The 20544-nt window shown below is 38.2% G+C and overlaps 1 protein-coding gene across 1 annotated transcript in view; it reads right to left on the reverse strand.

The window, feature by feature from the left end:
* Nucleotides 1-17671, reverse strand: part of LOC128638885 (vomeronasal type-2 receptor 26-like) — a 170152-nt gene extending 152481 nt beyond the window's left edge. The window contains exons 1-2 of the mRNA XM_053691013.1: nt 17484-17671; nt 343-634 (exon numbers count right to left, since the gene is read on the reverse strand). Coding sequence (XP_053546988.1) covers nt 343-634; nt 17484-17671 — 480 coding nt within the window. The remainder of the gene's footprint in view (nt 1-342; nt 635-17483) is intronic.
* Nucleotides 17672-20544: the final 2873 nt, after the last annotated feature.

The raw sequence follows: 20544 nt of genomic DNA on the forward strand, positions 1-20544 counted from the left end.
CTCTGAGGCGGCGGACAGAAATAAACCCAATCGAATACGATCGGGTTGATTGACACCCCTGCTAGCGGCAGATTGGCCGCGAATCTGCAGGGGGCGGCATTGCACCAGTAGTTCACAAGAACTGCTGGTGCAATGATAAATGCCGAGAGCGTATGCTGTCTGCATTTTTAGATGTGCAGCTGACATGATCCGCAATATCGGATCATGTCTGCTCGCACCATAATCAATTGGCCACCATTAAGTTAACACAGTACTTACTTAAAATTCACCTATAGCATTTCTCTTGGAAATGTTATCTATACTCAGATGACAAAATTATTTTATCTTGTATTCAATACTCACTTGGGGATATCTGTAGATCCCTGTAAGTCCAGCAATACTATATGTGGAAGAGGATAACAGGTGACCAATAAAGCCAGCTAGTATTCCTTTAGTTCTGCACTGGTATTTTGGAATATTTTCTTGATTTCCTGTCAGCATCTGTAATGTGCTCTGCAGAGATCTGTATTCAAACATGCAACTATCAATCATCTCAAAACCTAAGGTGATGTTGGGAAGAAGCAAAGGATTTCTATTGATTTCTTCAACTGCAAAAACAACAGCTAGTAGATGTCTGTAATAACGTAGACTTGGTCTGAAATAAGAAAATATAATTTTATTTAGATTTTGTTATTTATATTCCATAATTATTCACATAGCATATTACAGCCTATAATGGCAACAATTTAAGGGATATTAAACAAATTGATGGCTAGATTTAGAGTTTTGTCGGTAACGACCCGCGTAGCTAATGCTGGCTTTTTTCTGGCCGCACCATAAAAATAACTCTGGTATTGAGAGTCCACAGAATGGCTGCGTTAGGCTCCAAAAAAGGAGCGTAGAGCATATTTAACGCAACTGCAACTTTCGATACCAGAGTTGCTTACGGACGCGGCCAGCCTCAAAAACGTGCTTGTGCACGATTCCCCCATAGGAAACAATGGGGCTGTTTGAGCTGAAAAAAAACCTAACACCTGCAAAAAAGCCGCGTTCAGCTCCTAACGCAGCACCATTGTTTCCTATAGGGAAACACTTCCTACGTCTGCACCTAACACTCTAACATGTACCCCGAGTCTAAACACCCCTAACCTTACACTTATTAACCCCTATTCTGCCGCCCCCGCTATTGCTGACCCCTGCATATTATTATTAACCCCTAATCTGCCGCTCCGTAAACCGTCGCTACTTACATTATCCCTATGTACCCCTAATCTGCTGCCCCTAACACCGCCGACCCCTATATTATATTTATTAACCCCTAATCTGCCCCCCTCAACGTCGCCTCCACCTGCCTACACTTATTAACCCCTAATCTGACGAGCAGACCTGAGCGCTACTATAATAAAGTTATTAACCCCTAATCCGCCTCACTAACCCTATAATAAATAGTATTAACCCCTAATCTGCCCTCCCTAACATCGCTGACACCTAACTTCAATTATTAACCCCTAATCTGCCGACTGGAGCTCACCGCTATTCTAATAAATGTATTAACCCCTAAAGCTAAGTCTAACCCTAACATTAACACCCCCCTAAATTAAATATAATTTAAATCTAACGAAATTAATTAACTCTTATTAAATAAATTATTCCTATTTAAAGCTAAATACTTACCTGTAAAATAAATCCTAATATAGCTACAATATAAATTATAATTATATTATAGCTATTTTAGGATTAATATTTATTTTACAGGTAACTTTGTATTTATTTTAACCAGGTACAATAGCTATTAAATAGTTAAGAACTATTTAATAGCTAAAATAGTTAAAATAATTACAAAATTACCTGTAAAATAAATCCTAACCTAAGTTACAATTAAACCTAACACTATACTATCATTAAATTAATTAAATAAAATACCTACAATTACCTACAATTAAACCTAACACTACACTATCAATACATTAATTAAATACAATATCTACAAATAACTACAATGAAATAAACTAACTAAAGTACAAAAAATAAAAAAGAACTAAGTTACAAAAAATAAAAAAATATTTACAAACATAAGAAAAATATTACAACAATTTTAAACTAATTACACCTACTCTAAGCCCCCTAATAAAATAACAAAGCCCCCCAAAATAAAAAAAAATGCCCTACCCTATTATAAATTACTAAAGTTCAAAGCTCTTTTACCTTACCAGCCCTGAACAGGGCCCTTTGGGGGGCATGCCCCAAGAAGTTCAGCTCTTTTGCCTGTAAAAAAAAACATACAATACCCCCCCCCAACATTACAACCCACCACCCACATACCCCTAATCTAACCCAAACCCCCCTTAAATAACCCTAACACTAAGCCCCTGAAGATCATCCTAGCTTGTCTTCACCATACCAGGTTCACCGATCGGTCCTGGCTCCAAAATCTTCATCCAACCCAAGCGGGGGCTGGCGATCCATCATCCGGTGGCTGAAGAGGTGCAGAAGAGGCTCCAAAGTCTTCATCCTATCTGGGAAGAAGAGTAGATCCGGACCGGCAACCATCATCTTCCAAGCGGCATCTTCTATCTTCATCCGATGAGGACCGGCTCCATCCTGAAGACCTCCACCGCGGACCCATCTTCATCCTGCGACGTCCAACTGAAGAATGACGGTTCCTTTAAGGGACGTCATCCAAGATGGCGTCCCTCGAATTCCGATTGGCTGATAGGATTCTATCAGCCAATCGGAATTAAGGTAGGAATATTCTGATTGGCTGATGGAATCAGCCAATCAGAATCAAGATCAATCTGATTGGCTGATTGGATCAGCCAATCGGATTGAACTTGATTCTGATTGGCTGATCCCATCAGCCAATCAGAATATTCCTACCTTAATTCCGATTGGCTGATAGAATCCTATCAGCCAATCGGAATTCGAGGGACGCCATCTTGGATGACGTCATTTAAAGGAACCGTCATTCGTCGTTCAGTCGTCGGCCAGGATGGATGTTCCGCGTCGGAGGTCTTCAGGATCCTGCTGCTCCGCTCCGGATGGATGACGATAGAAGATCCCGCTTGGATGAAGACTTCAATCGGATGGAAGACCTCTTCTGCCCCGCTTGGATGAAGACTTCTACCGGATGGAGGACCTCTTCTTGCTCCGCTTGGATGAAGAATTTGGCTCGGCTGGGTGAAGACGACTCAAGGTAGGGAGATCTTCAGGGGCTTAGTGTTAGGTTTATTTAAGGGGGGTTTGGGTTAGATTAGGGTTATGTGGGTGGTGGGTTGTAATGTTGGGCGGGGGTATTGTATGTTTTTTTTTACAGGCAAAAGAGCTGAACTTCTTGGGGCATGCCCCGCAAAGGGCCCTGTTCAGGGCTGGTAAGGTAAAAGAGCTTTGAACTTTAGTAATCTAGAATAGGGTAGGGCATTTTTTTATTTTGGGGGGCTTAGTTATTTTATTAGGGGGCTTAGAGTAGGTGTAATTAGTTTAAAATTGTTGTAATATTTTTCTTATGTTTGTAAATATTTTTTTATTTTTTGTAACTTAGTTCTTTTTTATTTTTTGTACTTTAGTTAGTTTATTTCATTGTAGTTATTTGTAGGTATTGTATTTAATTAATTTATTGATAGTGTAGTGTTAGGTTTAATTGTAGGTAATTGTAGGTATTTTATTTAATTAATTTATTGATAGTGTAGTGTTAGGTTTAATTGTAGCTTAGGTTAGGATTTATTTTACAGGTAAATTTGTAATTATTTTAACTATTTTAGCTATTAAATAGTTCTTAACTATTTAATAGCTATTGTACCTGGTTAAAATAAATACAAAGTTACCTGTAAAATAAATATTAATCATAAAATAGCTATAATATAAATATAATTTATATTGTAGCTATATTAGGGTTTATTTTACAGGTAAGTATTTAGATTTAAATAGGAATAATTTATTTAATAAGAGTTAATTCATTTCGTTAGATTAAAATTATATTTAACTTAGTGGGGTGTTAGTGTTAGGGTTAGACTTAGCTTTAGGGGTTAATACATTTATTAGAATAGCGGTGAGCTCCAGTCGGCATATTAGGGGTTAATAATTGAAGTTAGGTGTCGGCGATGTTAGGGAGGGCAGATTAGGGGTTAATACTATTTATTATAGGGTTAGTGAGGCAGATTAGGGGTTAATAACTTTATTATAGTAGCGCTCAGGTCCGCTCGTCAGATTAGGGGTTAATAAGTGTAGGCAGGTGGAGGCGACGTTGAGGGTGGCAGATTAGGGGTTAATAAATATAATATAGGGGTCGGCGGTGTTAGGGGCAGCAGATTAGGGGTACATAGCTATAATGTAGGTGGCGGCTCTTTGCGGTCGGCAGATTAGGGGTTAATTATTGTAGGTAGCTGGCTGCGACGTTGTGGGGGGCAGGTTAGGGGTTAATAAATATAATATAGGTGTCGGCGATGTTAGGGCAGCAGATTAGGGGTACATAAGGATAACGTAGGTGGCGGTCGGCAGATTAGGGGTTAAAAAAATTAAATTGAGTGGCGGCGATGTGGGGGACCTCGGTTTAGGGGTACATAGGTAGTTTATGGGTGTTAGTGTACTTTAGAGTACAGTAGTTAAGAGCTTTATGAACCGGCGTTAGCCCAGAAAGCTCTTAACTACTGACTTTTTTCTGCGGCTGGAGTTTTGTCGTTAGATTTCTAACGCTCACTTCAGACACGACTCTAAATACCGGAGTTAGAAAGATCCCATTGAAAAGATAGGATACGCAAATGACGTAAGGGGATCTGCAGTATGGAAAAGTCGCGGCTGAAAAGTGAGCGTTAGACCCTTTTTTGAGTGACTCCAAATACCGGAGGTAGCCTAAAACCAGCGTTAGGAGCCTCTAACGCTGGTTTTCACGGCTACCGCCAAACTCCAAATCTAGGCCTGAGTTTGTAATATACCATTTTAAATTAAGTAAAATAAAACAACTTCAAAATATACTTTCATTATTCATTTTGGCCTTAATTTCTGTATTTTAACTGGGTTTTTAATTTTTTTGTGAGAACTGCACAGATTCCAGACTTCATAAAAGCTTAATACTGCTACGTTCTACACAGCCATTGTTTTCATTACTAGACTTGTGCAGCAATAAAAAATGTCTTCCGAATCTTTCGTAACAAATATTTTGGGGAAATTTCATAAAATATACGCTGGCTGCATTATTCTGTACTTGTTTTGTTTTAAACTAAACAGTATGGAAAATGGAAAAAAACAAACAAAAAAAGTCATTCGAAAATTCAATTCACCCTGTACTATATTGAAAATTCATTATTAACACATTATTTAATGTTTTACTTTGTGAATTTAATGTATTTTTGAAAATATACTTATTTCAAACCTGATACTGCAAAACCCTCCAAAAAAGTTGGGACAGTTGGCTGTTAAGTGTTAACCACTGTGCATCATTACCTTTTCCTTTAATAACACTTATTAAGCATTTTGGCACTGAAGACACCAGTTGGTTAAGTTTAGCAAGCAAAATTTTCCCCCATTCATCCATTATGCATGTCTTCAGCTGCGCAACTGTACGGGTCCTTCGTTGCCTTATTTTGCGCCTCATAATGCGTCACACATTGTCAATCGGAGACAGGTCAGGACTGCAGGTAGGCCATGTTAGCACCCACACTCTCTGCTTACACAAACATGCACTTGTAATCCGGACAGAATGTGGTTTGGCATTGTCCTGCTTGAAAATGCAGGGACATCCCTGGAAAAGACGACGTCTTGATTGCAGCATATGTTGCTCCAAAATGTATACATATCTCCCTGCATTACTGGTGCCCTTACAGATGTACAAGTTACCCATGCCATGGGCACTGACACACCCTCATACCATGACAAACACTGGCTTTTGGACCTGACCCTGATAACAGCTTGAATGGTCCTTTTCCTCTTTGGCCCGGAGAACATGACGGCTGTTTTTCCCTAAACTATTTGAAATGTTAACTCGTTGGACCACAAAACACGATTACAATGTGCTACGGTCTATCTCAGATGAGACTAAGCCCAGAGAAGTCAGCGGCACTTCTGAAACAGTGTTGATGTATGGCTCCTGCTTTGCATAGTAAAGCCTTAACTTGCATCTGTTGATGCAGCAGCGAATGTTGTTGACTGACAAAGGTTCACCAAAGTATTCCCAAGCCCATGTCAGGATATCCATTTTAGACTCTTGATGGCTTTTGAGGAGGTGAAATCTGAGGGATCAGAGATCATGTGCATTCAGAAGTGGTTTTCGACCTTGCTCTTTACGAACCGAGATTTGACCATATTCCTTGAATCTTTTAATTATATTGTGCACTGTAGAAGGTGAAATGCCTAAAATCCTACCGATTTGACTTTGGGGAATGTTGAATGGATTAATCACTGATGCATCTGTTGGCAGATTGGCAAGCCTCGACCCATCCTTGCTCTTGAAGGACTAGGCCTTTTTTTTATATACTAAGATTACACGATTGCCTCACCATCTTGTTTCAACTTGTCACATCGCTATTAGTCCTAAATTGCCCCTGTCCCAACTTATTTGGAACCTGTTGCTGTCATTAGATTTGAAATGAGTGTATATTTTCAGAAATACATTAAATCCACAAAGTAAAACATCAATTAATGTGTTTTAAATATAGTACAGGGTGACTTGAATTTCCAAATGGCCCTTTTTGTTTGTTTGTTTTATTTTCCCTACTGTCCCAACTTTTTCAGAATTTGGATGTAAATATTCTTAAGCTACAGATGAAAAAAGCTCACTTGTTGTGCTATACTTACATTTAGTGTGCTAGAGAGACACACCAAGCTGGTCCTCTTCTCCTCAGAGCCTCAGCCGTTCTAATAGGCTTAACGGCTCCCAGGACCTGCACTAAAAACCTTCTCCTTTAGTGCAGTTTCTGGGATCTACCGCTCTAAGCCTCCTATTAGCATGACCAGGTCTTTGGGAAGAAAGAAACTAGCTTAGTGGCTTAGCGGTTCTCCAGCATGCAAAAGGTAAGTATGTAACCCCTTAAAGGTAATTTAAATAAAATGGATAAATACTGATGAAATTCATCAGTATTTTTTAATTTTCTTTAAATTTTTTTGGTGCATTCAACCTGTGGGGGTATGACAAACCGTGGACATCACAACGGGAGATAGCTGTTCTAAATCTATTCAATGATTTCCCACACTACAGCCTGGGGATTGTTGGTGGCCTTGTAGAGCCTAGGGAATGAAACCTGGGGCTTGTTGGTGACATCTCCACAAATGTGTGGTGCTGTCACAAAGGGGCAAAAACAGAGTTGTTGCAAGGAAGCTGCATGAGGGGGAGGCGTTTTCAAATTCCCTGTTTGAAGGTTTCTTTGCAGCTACAGACAATCAAGCCCCCTCATTTGCAAGAGAACAAATGAAACATCTAAAATGTTTATAAACCCATAATAAAGTTAACCTGTAGTTCATGTTGCATTACAAATGTAAACAACATTCCAATTTACTTCTATTATCTAATTTGCTTCATACTTTAGGTATCCTTTGTTAAAGAAATAGCTATACACATGGGTGAACCAATAACATGCTACTGAGCACATTTAGATATGCTTTTCAACAAAATATATCAAGAGAATTAAGCATATTAGACAATAGAAGTAAATCGGAAAGTTTTTTAAAATTGCATGCTCTTTCTGAATCATGAAACAAAAATATGTATGTTTCATGTCCCTTTAATATTCACGTCTGTTTTATGTTAAAGTAATGTCACTGGATAGAACAGATTTTTTTTCTCCACAATATCACAGTTGCACAACGAAGGCATTTAAAAAGGTTCCTGATTTTCTTAAGGCATGACCAGGACTTTTCAAACTAAACTACAACTCAGCACGTGGGATTTAAAAGACGAAGTAGCCCACGTAATGTATCTACTCGCAGTCTTGTCTCAACAATATCAAAACTGACAAAGGGATAGATTATGAGTGGAGCGGTAAAAACCACTCCTGCTCGCATGCTAACACTGCTCAACTTCTGCTTCTTTTGCGAGTCGGGCAACACTCGTATTACAAGTTGAAAGTAAATGGTTATCGCTTGAGTGCTAACCCAACTCACGCAAAGAGCAGAACTTAGAATATCGCGATCACGTTAAGTACTTTCCTATTGACAACACCCATACTCTCGCGCTAACCTGAATCATTATAAGCCTCCTACTCTAATAACCTTTAAACCACCACATAGCCCATCACAAAGTCCCCACTACAATATTAACCTCTAAACCACCACAAAGCCCCCACCGCAAAGTAACCCACTACATTATTAACCCCTAAACCGTGACACCCCCACATCGCAAACTACCCTTCTACACTATTAACCCCTAAACTGCTATTCCCCTACATTGCAAACTACCCCTTTACACCATTAACCCCTAAACCCCCACACCCCCACATCATAAACTACCCCTCTAAATTATTAACCCCTAAACCTACCAGTACTTAAAAATAAAAATCTACCATTACAAAAAATAAAAAAAGAGTTATGCCTATTCTAAAACCCCACAAAAAACCTATACTAAACTACAAATATAGCCCTTTAAAGGGCCTTTTGTAGGGCATTGCCCTAAAGTTTATTAGCCCTTTTTCTGAAGAAAAGAAAAATACAACCTTATAACATTAACATCCCCCAAAAAAATATATCTAAAAAAAAACTACTCTAAAAAATGCCCTGAACATTTGGCTGGGCATTTCCCTTCAAAGGGCATTTAGTTATTTTGCTGTCCAGAAAAACAAAAAACACTAAACCCAGAAGATAGTACTCAGCAAAGATTAATCCGGGCATCGGCGCTCCATCTTCATACCGGCAACAATCTTCTTATCTTTATCCCGGCGGCACTCCATCTTCTTAACTTCGGTCTTCATTCATCTTCCTATCTTCATCAATGATCCTCTTCATGTGATCACCAGCTGCACACTGAATTTTGTATGCAAGGTACCCATTTTCTATAGGGGTACCCCAGCATTCCTATTGGCTGATTTTCATTTTTAAATTCAACTCAGCCAATTGAAAAAGCTTTCATTCTATTGGCTGATTTGAATTTGAAACATTTGAGTGATTTACTTTCAACTTGTAATACGAATTCACATTACAGCTCAACGCTGCCCATATAAAATTTGGGGAGTACAAATTACCATGATTTCACGCAAACTAAATTGTATTTATTTAAATAGCGCGCCATGTGATATGGATTTGAGAGTAAAGAACACTGTGATCTCGCATTTATGCTCCTTGCGCTAAGGATAGCACTCCACTCGTATTCTAACCCAAAGTTGTTAATTTTTTCATTTTCTTGATCCTTATTAAAGCATTTTTTTTGTGCATGTGTTGGTTTGTAATGTTGTCAAACATTTTTGTTATTGGTATCATACTTGTCAGTGGAAGTCATTGTTTTCCAGTACGGATGTCGTGCCACATTTTTTTCAGCAAAATATTAGTTTCACACAAGTTTTATCAAAACAAAGTAATTACAGCTGAAACAAATTCATTAGATTCAACGTTGCAGTAGGAATAACCTTTCAAATAGTTGTGCTCTCTCTCTTTCTCCTTCCCCAGTGGAGAAGGTGGCAGTTTCAATGAGCACAGGCAGCTATTTCAAATGAGAAAATAAAGTTAAAGTAGCTATTTAAAAACAATACACTCCAGCAAGTAAAATAGAACATTGGGAACAGTTCAATAGCCCAATCTATTTAAAACAATACTGCATAAAAGAATAAGGTCACAATATTCTTAATGACACCTGGTATTTCACTCATAACACATTAAGGCTTGAAAAAACATTGCAGACAGTAGATAGTAAGATTATCTTGAACCTGTAATTATTCAATTATCTTAGAAAGCAAATCAGTTATACTTGGCATCAAACCAAACATTTAGGGGAATTTTGCTTCTTGCCTCTAAACAGAGTAGGTAATCAAAACCTTATTTTGGTGTAGTTTATTTGAGTCAAGGCAAACATATTTATGAGAAATAGTTGTGATATTACAATGGAATAAAGATATCTCTTATTAAAGGGACAGTACAGCTTGTAATTACAAGACTTTTTTGTTGTTTTGCTGTAGAATAACATATCAGCTGAGTTTTAATGATTTTCACCACTTGAGCCTACCTAGGTGTGCTTTGTTTTCAACAAAGGATACAAAGAAAATGAAACAAATTAGATAATTTAAGTAAATCAGAAATTTGTTTAAAATCATATGCTCTATCTGAAATATGAAATAACCCTGATCTCACAATATTTAACATTACAAATAATTGACTAGTATAGTAGCTTAATTTTAACTGACATTAGCAGCAAATTAGGTAACATATACCCAATATACTTTTCAAGGTCTATATCACTGGGCTTTAAAACAATACACTTTTTACTTACAAAATTACAGTTGTAAATACTTTTAAAATGTTTATTTTGTATTCAGATATGTCTGATATATATTATGCACATATATAAAAATGACTTTGTTACCTGTTACATCTCGCAGTGATGGTACCTGCCACTATTTTAAAATAAGATAAAAATATTTAGGCCTAGATTTGGAGTTCGGCGGTAAAAGGTCTGTTAACGCTCCGCAGGCTTTTTTCTGGCCGCACCATAAAATTAACTCTGGTATCGAGAGTTCAAACAAATGCTGCGTTAGGCTCCAAAAAAGGAGCGTAGAGCATTTTTACCGCAAATGCAACTCTCGATACCAGAGTTGCTTACGGACGCGGCCGGCCTCAAAAACGTGCTCGTGCACGATTCTCCCATAGGAAACAATGGGGCTGTTTGAGCTGTAAAAAAACCTAACACCTGCAAAAAAGCAGCGTTCAGCTCCTAACGCAGCCCCATTGTTTCCTATGGGGAAACACTTCCTACGTCTGCACCTAACACTCTAACATGTACCCCGAGTCTAAACACCCCTAACCTTACACTTATTAACCCCTAATCTGCCGCCCCCGCTATCGCTGACCCCTGCATATTTTTTTTAACCCCTAATCTGCCGCTCCGTAAACCGCCGCAACCTACGTTATCCCTATGTACCCCTAATCTGCTACCCCTAACACCGCCGACCCCTATATTATATTTATTAACCCCTAACCTGCCCCCCACAACGTCGCCGACACCTGCCTACACTTATTAACCCCTAATCTGCCGAGCGGACCTGAGCGCTACTATAATAAAGTTATTAACCCCTAATCCGCCTCACTAACCCTATCATAAATAGTATTAACCCCTAATCTGCCCTCCCTAACATCGCCGACACCTAACTTCAATTATTAACCCCTAATCTTCCGATCGGAGCTCACCGCTATTCTAATAAATGGATTAACCACTAAAGCTAAGTCTAACCCTAACACTAACACCCCCCTAAGTTAAATATAATATTTATCTAACGAAATAAATTAACTCTTATTAAATAACTTATTCCTATTTAAAGCTAAATACTTACCTGTAAAATAAATCCTAATATAGCTACAATATAAATTATAATTATATTATAGCTATTTTAGGATTAATATTTATTTTACAGGCAACTTTGTAATTATTTTAACCAGGTACAATAGCTATTAAATAGTTAAGAACTATTTAATAGTTACCTAGTTAAAATAATAACAAATTTACCTGTAAAATAAATCCTAACCTAAGTTATAATTAAACCTAACACTACCCTATCAATAAAATAATTAAATAAACTACCTACAATTACCTACAATTAACCTAACACTACACTATCAATAAATTAATTAAACACAATTCCTACAAATAAATACAATTAAATAAACTAGCTAAAGTACAAAAAATAAAAAAGAACTAAGCTACAGAAAATAAAAAAATATTTACAAACATAAGAAAAATATTACAACAATTTTAAACTAATTACACCTACTCTAAGCCCCCTAATAAAATAACAAAGCCCCCCAAAATAAAAAATTCCCTACCCTATTCTAAATTAAAAAAGTTACAAGCTCTTTTACCTTACCAGCCCTGAACAGGGCCCTTTGCGGGGCATGCCCCAAGAATTTCAGCTCTTTTGCCTGTAAAAAAAACCATACAATACCCCCCCCCAACATTACAACCCACCACCCACATACCCCTAATCTAACCCAAACCCCCCTTAAATAAACCTAACACTAATCCCCTGAAGATCTTCCTACCTTGTCTTCACCATCCAGGTATCACCGATCCGTCCTGGCTCCAAGATCTTCATCCAACCCAAGCGGGGGTTGGCGATCCATAATCCGGTCCAGAAGAGGCTCCAAAGTCTTCCTCCTATCCGGCAAGAAGAGGACATCCGGACCGGCAAACATCTTCTCCAAGCGGCATCTTCGATCTTCTTCCATCCGGAGCGAAGCGGCAGGATCCTGAAGACCTCCAGCGCGGAACATCCATCCGGACCGACGACTGAACGACGAATGACTGTTCCTTTAAGGGACGTCATCCAAGATGGCGTCCCTCGAATTCCGATTGGCTGATAGGATTCTATCAGCCAATCGGAATTAAGGTAGGAATTTTCTGATTGGCTGATGGAATCAGCCAATCAGAATCAAGTTCAATCCGATTGGCTGATCCAATCAGCCAATCAGATTGAGCTCGCATTCTATTGGCTGTTCCGATCAGCCAATAGAATGCGAGCTCAATCTGATTGGCTGATTGGATCGGCCAATCGGATTGAACTAGATTCTGATTGGCTGATTCCATCAGCCAATCAGAAAATTCCTACCTTAATTCCGATTGGCTGATAGAATCCTATCAGCCAATCGGAATTCGAGGGACGCCATCTTGGATGACGTCCCTTAAAGGAACAGTCATTCGTCGTTCAGTCGTCGGTCCGGATGGATGTTCCGCGCTGGAGGTCTTCAGGATCCTGCCGCTTCGCTCCGGATGGAAGAAGATCGAAGATGCCGCTTGGAGAAGATGTTTGCCGGTCCGGATGTCCTCTTCTTGCCGGATAGGAGGAAGACTTTGGAGCCTCTTCTGGACCGGATTATGGATCGCCAACCCCCGCTTGGGTTGGATGAAGATCTTGGAGCCAGGACGGATCGGTGATACCTGGATGGTGAAGACAAGGTAGGAAGATCTTCAGGGGATTAGTGTTAGGTTTATTTAAGGGGGGTTTGGGTTAGATTAGGGGTATGTGGGTGGTGGGTTGTAATGTTGGGGGGGGGGGTATTGTATGTTTTTTTTTACAGGCAAAAGAGCTGAAATTCTTGGGGCATGCCCCGCAAAGGGCCCTGTTCAGGGCTGGTAAGGTAAAAGAGCTTGTAACTTTTTTAATTTAGAATAGGGTAGGGAATTTTTTATTTTGGGGGGCTTTGTTATTTTATTAGGGGGCTTAGAGTAGGTGTAATTAGTTTAAAATTGTTGTAATATTTTTCTTATGTTTGTAAATATTTTTTTATTTTCTGTAACTTAGTTCTTTTTTATTTTTTGTACTTTAGCTAGTTTATTTAATTGTATTTATTTGTAGGAATTGTGTTTAATTAATTTATTGATAGTGTAGTGTTAGGTTAATTGTAGGTAATTGTAGGTAGTTTATTTAATTATTTTATTGATAGGGTAGTGTTAGGTTTAATTATAACTTAGGTTAGGATTTATTTTACAGGTAAATTTGTTATTATTTTAACTAGGTAACTATTAAATAGTTCTTAACTATTTAATAGCTATTGTACCTGGTTAAAATAATTACAAAGTTGCCTGTAAAATAAATATTAATCCTAAAATAGCTATAATATAATTATAATTTATATTGTAGCTATATTAGGATTTATTTTACAGGTAAGTATTTAGCTTTAAATAGGAATAAGTTATTTAATAAGAGTTAATTTATTTCGTTAGATGTAAATTATATTTAACTTAGGGGGGTGTTAGTGTTAGGGTTAGACTTAGCTTTAGGGGTTAATCCATTTATTAGAATAGCGGTGAGCTCCGGTCGGCAGATTAGGGGTTAATAATTGAAGTTAGGTGTCGGCGATGTTAGGGAGGGCAGATTAGGGGTTAATACTATTTATGATAGGGTTAGTGAGGCGGGTTAGGGGTTAATAACTTTATTATAGTAGCGCTCAGGTCCGCTCGGCAGATTAGGAGTTAATAAGTGTAGGCAGGTGTCGGCGACGTTGTGGGGGGCAGATTAGGGGTTAATAAATATAATATAGGGGTCGGCGGTGTTAGGGGTAGCAGATTAGGGGTACATAGGGATAACGTAGGTGGCGGCGCTTTGCGGTCGGAAGATTAGGGGTTAATTATTTTAAGTAGCTGGCGGCGACGTTGTGGGGGGCAGGTTAGGGGTTAATAAATATAATACAGGGGTCTGCGGGGTTAGGGGCAGCAGATTAGGGGTACATAAATATAACGTAGGTGGCGGTCGGCAGATTAGGGGTTAAAAATTTTAATCGAGTGTCGGCGATGTGGGGGGGCCTCGGTTTAGGGGTACATAGGTAGTTTATGGGTGTTAGTGTACTTTAGGGTACAGTAGTTAAGAGCTTTATGAACCGGCGTTAGCCAGAAAGCTCTTAACTCCTGCTATTTTCAGGCGGCTGGAATTTTGTCGTTAGAGCTCTAACGCTCACTTCAGAAACGACTCTAAATACCAGCGTTAGAAAGATCCCATTGAAAAGATAGGCTACGCAAATGGCGTAGGGGGATCTGCGGTATGGAAAAGTCGCGGCTGAAAAGTGAGCGTTAGACCCTTTAATCACTGACTCCAAATACCAGCGGGCGGCCAAAACCAGCGTTAGGAGCCTCTAACGCTGGTTTTGACGGCTACCGCCGAACTCCAAATCTAGGCCTAAGAGTTTTAACAACAATTTTTCTAAAAATATAATAATAAAAAAACAATCAATATCATCACCTATATTTAAAATAAATTAACTTTAATCCTTGTTAATTTGTATTAAAAAATATATACCGTAGATATTTTTAATAGCAAGAATTAAACATGAGTATTTATTGTGAGAAATATTTATTGTAATAAAGATTGGACATAAATATAAAATAAAATAAAAATCTGGTCTAAAGTTAATAAATCTCATTACATGAATATGTATAAAATTTTCAATGAAATATAAAATGTACCCACTTTGGACATCAGATTTTGTACATTATTTTTATAATAATGTATAAAGGAAAATTAAAATTTAAAAGGATACAATTTTTGTATCTGTAGTCATTGTTGTCTGATTTTTTAAAAATGTATAAACTAGGTTTTATGTGCTTCTTTGCAATTTTTTAGTTCTATCATTGCAACCGATCAGAAATTTAAGTTAGCTCTTTTAAAGGGACAGTCAAGTCCAAAAAAAACTTTCATTTTTCAAATAGGGCATGTAATTTTAAACAACTTTCCAATTTACTTTTATCAACAATTTTGCTTTCTTCTCTTGGTTTTCTAGTTGAAAGCAAACCTAGGAAGGCTCATATGATAATTTCTAAGCCCTTGAAGGCCGCCTCTATTTTATTTACTTTTCACAGCAGGGGAGAGCAAGCTCATGTAGGCCATATAGATAGCATTGTGATCACGCTTGTGGCTAGTGGCAGACACTGCACTAATTGGCTAAAAAGCAAGTCAATAGATAATAACTAAAAGTCATGTGATTAGGGGCGGTCAGAAGATGTTTAGATACAAGTTAGTCACAGAAGTAAAAAGTTTATTAATATAACAGTGTTGGTTTTGCAAAACTGGGGAATGGGTAATAAAGGGATTATCTATCTTTTTAAACAACAAAAATTCTGGTGTTGACTGTCCCTTTAAAGTAAATGTGTGAACATAGTTGCAGCTTTAATAATTATAAAAATAACAATAATTGAAGTGAAGATTAAAGGGCAGTTTTGGATAACAAGAGTGCAGTTATTCTTTAAGGGGATTCAAAGACAATGTACTATAATGCCTCAGGCTAAGTGACTTATTGTTTCATGGTCTCATAGGTGAACAACGAATGGTAATTTATGTGTTTACAGTAGGAAATGTGTACTTGAATTTCCTTGAGCATCCTCATAATTTGCAATTTCCTGTTTGTTTGTTTTTTGCATACATAGAATATAAAGCTTTAAAAAGGTAAAATGTGATTCAAAGTAAACATAATTGTTAACTTTAAAGGACTTATTACATTTTTGTGATACAAAATTGCATATAATTTTTTTTCTAAAAAATAATTATTATTAAATGTATATTTCGATACATTTTCATATGGTCACTCAGGTAAAACATTTTATAAATATTCTGTTGACCAAGTTTTTCTATGAGATAAATATATTTTAATAGAAACATCAAATACTTCTTTAGGATTTCCTAATGAGCATTTTGCATCTAATACACTATAGACTTTAACCTCCATCTAGTATCAGAAATCTGTATTTCATGTTAACTTCACTGATAATAATAAACTATGATAAATGGCTCCTGATACCAATGGCAGAATAGGGATTAGTAACTAGTGTATCTGTCCTAAACTAATTCCAATTACAAGCTCTCTTAATTTCTCACCTGTGGAACTTTGCTAACTGTTATTTACAGTAAATTACTATTTTATAGCACACTATCACCTAGATTACAAGTTTTACGCTATAGAGTGTGTGAAATGAACGCAACAAAAGTTGCGTTATTTTACCCTCCATATCGCTGCCATTACAAGTTTCTAAAAAGCCACCTTGTGCGTGCGATATGGTGGTGATAAGCTCCATACCGCACAAAATCCAAGGGTTGAGAATACATGCTCGTGCGCGCTTTCCCCATAGACATCAATGGGGAGAAGGTGTTAGTGTCAGGGATTTGGCTTGCTTGCTCTGTACCTTTAATTATCTGCCATGAGTCATCAAGCCCTGCCTACCAAGGTGATAAATCAGCTGTGTGTACAACGATCAGTGCTTAGTATTTTGTTAGCTAAACAGTATAGCAGCAGCACCACTGAGCTTTATTACTAAACCTCTACTTGATTTATTGCCTAAATCTACAACGTGTGAACTTCCTAACTAAGTCTGTTTTTGGAAAACTTGCAACATTGTTTCCATTGAAGGGATTCAGTTTGTTTCAACCACGCTGAGCTATTTCAGCTACTACCAGGAGACAGCTGATTGAACTGTGACTTTCTAACCTCTTTCTCTGCAATTAACCGTTACCTCCTGCTTCACAATCTCACTGTATATATTTGCACCGCAATGTTATTTGACCTTTGGAAGGTTATCTCAGATCCGTAGAAGCCGATTCAGCCATCTGGAGAACTCCTCCCTCAAATTCCTCTGATTTTCAGCAGCGTGTCATTTTTTCTCTGCAGCAGTGAAAACAGCACAGAAGCATTCAGGGTAAAAGTAACATCACTCGTTCTGTCCTGAATTTCTTAGTTAACATATTTGTGCTCTGACCTCAGTCACCTGTAGCTTGTATAAAACCCTGCTGTGTGTTAATTCCTGCTTACAAGGAATTTGAATTAGCTTTACCTCTCAGCTAAACTTTGCAATTACTAATAATATCATACAAGTGAATCTTTTCAGACACTGATACCTTTACAGAGACATTCTCTCAGTAGCATACTGTCTTCTACATAATTGGTTTCTCAGAATAAATTCACTCTCACAATCCTGATTGTACTTCAACATCTCTGTGCAATCACATACTGAAGTGATACAAGTCAATATCTGCAGTTGAGCTTCGAACAGAAGTCCTATTCCATTACATAATACTAAGCCATCAACCATGGAGCCAGCGGATATACCTCAACTTGTCTACAACCTGACACAGAGAGTTGATCAGATTGCTCAGGCAGTGAGAGATCTACAAGTGGAGAACCAATCACTTAGAGAGATTATAAAAGATTCTATCGCCGTAAAGGCTACTCATGAGACACCACCTGAGCCTCTGGTTTCATTACCTGAACCATTTACCGGGAATAGAAAATTGTATAGGCAATTTAAAAACGCTTGCCATCTACTTTTCAACTTGAAACCCCGCAGTTACCCCACAGATAGAATCAAAGTTCTTACGGTCATCTCTTTCCTTAGAGGAGAACCTAGAGGATGGGCTGATAACCTCTGTGAACATCAGGATCCTATTATATCTTCTTTAGGGATTTTTTTTGATAATATGGATGAGTTATACCTCGATAAGGACATTCAATTATCATCAGAAGCCAAAATGAGAGACCTTAAACAAGGCAAGAGACCGGTAGAGGACTATATTACCGAGTTTAAACTCTATGCAACAGATTCATTATGGAGCCCAATTGCACTCCGAAATCAGTTCCGACTTGGCTTGGCTGAATCGTTGAAGGACGAACTAGCCAGAATCGATCTTCCTCCAACCCTAGAGGCCTTAATGAGAGTTGCCACGCAGATAGATAGAAGACTCCGAGAAAGGAGATCTGAACGTACTCATACTGAATCATTCTCAAGATCTACTACCTATAACCGGAGTCCCTCTACAACTGCTAGTCAACCTACACCTATGGAGATAGGAGTACTTAGAGGTCCCTTAACGGCAGAAGAGCGGTTCAGGAGAAAGGCAAAGAGTTTGTGTATGTACTGCGCAGATCCATCCCATACTGTCTCAGACTGTCCCATCCTCTCAAGGAATAAGAAACGTAAGTGTTCTTTTATTCATTCTACTCATCTATTTCAAGAAACAATAACTTACTGTAAACTATCTCTCTTATTACAGTGGGATCACAAAAGGATACACACTGAAGCCATAATTGACTCAGGAGCTTTCGGGAACTTCATTGATTCTGAAATTGTATCCACCAATAAAATTCCACTTGTGTTGAAAACAAAACCCTTGGTCATTAGAGTTATTGATGGGTCTACCATATCTAACGGACCTATCACACATCATACAGTACCACTTATGGTTGTTTCAGAAAAAGGCCATACTGAGTATATATCTTTTGATGTGTTGCCTTCACCACACTTTTCAGTTGTGCTAGGCATTTCCTGGCTTCAGCAACATGAACCTTCTATTAATTGGTCTACCTCACAGGTATGTTTTAATTCAGCATATTGTCAAAGCACTTGTTTTCCACAGCAGTTTCTACTTCACTCTCTTACAGATTCATTGCCTATACCAGAAACTTATAAGGATTTTGAAGATGTCTTTAGCAAGACCGAAGCAGACTGTCTACCACCACATCGTCCATACGACTGCCCTATCCAGTTACAACCAGGTGCCACTATTCCCGTTGGACATGTTTACCCTCTCAGCCAACCTGAATTGGAACATCTCAAGACCTACTTGGAGGAGAATTTGAAAAAAGGTTTTATCAGGGTATCTACTTCTCCAGCAGGTGCGGGTATGTTCTTTGTGAAGAACAAAGATGATTCTCTCCGTCCCATAATCGACTATAGGGAGCTCAATAAAAGAACTATAAAGAACCGCTACCCTTTACCATTGATACCAGAGATGATAGAACGACTGTCTGATGCAACCATTTATACCAAACTCGATCTCAGAGGGGCGTACAATCTGGTACGTATTCGTGAGGGAGACGAATGGCTCACTGCTTTTCGGACGAGATATGGCTTATTTGAATACCTGGTAATGCCATTTGGGCTATGCAATGCCCCTGCCACCTTCCAACATTTTGTCAATGACATTTTCCGGGACTTGCTTGATATCTGTTTAGTAGTCTATCTTGATGACATCCTTATATACTCCAAAACACTAGAAGAACATGAGAAGCATGTCCGCTGGGTCCTCTCCAGACTACGAGTACATAAACTGTACGCAAAATTGGAAAAATGTCAATTTCATTGTAACCATATATCCTTTCTGGGGTATGAGATCTCTCCAACTGGTATTAGTATGCAACATAAAAAAGTAGAGACTGTTTTGGATTGGCCTGAACCGACTACTAAAAAGGAGCTACAGAGATTCCTTGGTTTCTCGAACTATTACCGGAAGTTTATCAAAGATTTCTCTAAAGTAGCTAAACCCCTTACACAACTCACCAGTGCTTCAAAGCCTTTCTCCTGGACCAAGGAAGCTTCTTCAGCTTTTAACTTCCTAAAGTTCAGCTTTTCTACAGCTCCCATTTTACGTTTTCCTAATCCGGATATCCAATTTATACTTGAAGTCGATTCCTCTGATTTCGCCATCGGAGCTGTTCTTTCACAAAGACAATCCCTTACTGAACCCCTCCATCCGGTTTCGTTCTATTCAAAGATTATGACTTCAGCTGAAATGAACTACAGTATTGGTGACAAGGAGCTTCTGGCCATCCGAAGAGCACTTGAGAACTGGAGACATCTTTTGGAAGGAGCAAAATACCCCATAACTATATATACGGATCATAAAAATCTCCAATACTTGCAGAACAACAAAACCTTATCAGCAAGACAGGTTCGATGGTGTCTCTTCTTTGCCAGATTCGATTTCCATATAATTTATCGTCCCGCTAGCAAAAATGGGAAGGCTGACGCTTTATCAAGGTTATATACAAAACCTTCACAGATGAACCAGTCAACTTCTATAATACCCTCTGATCGATTCATTGGATTCACCTCAAAACTCCTAACCGATATAAAAAGATCTACACTGGATGACAAAGAGATACCCCAAACCCACTTAACAGAGAAAG

The sequence above is a fragment of the Bombina bombina genome, chromosome 8, assembly GCF_027579735.1.
Source record: "Bombina bombina isolate aBomBom1 chromosome 8, aBomBom1.pri, whole genome shotgun sequence".
NCBI lineage: Eukaryota > Metazoa > Chordata > Amphibia > Anura > Bombinatoridae > Bombina > Bombina bombina.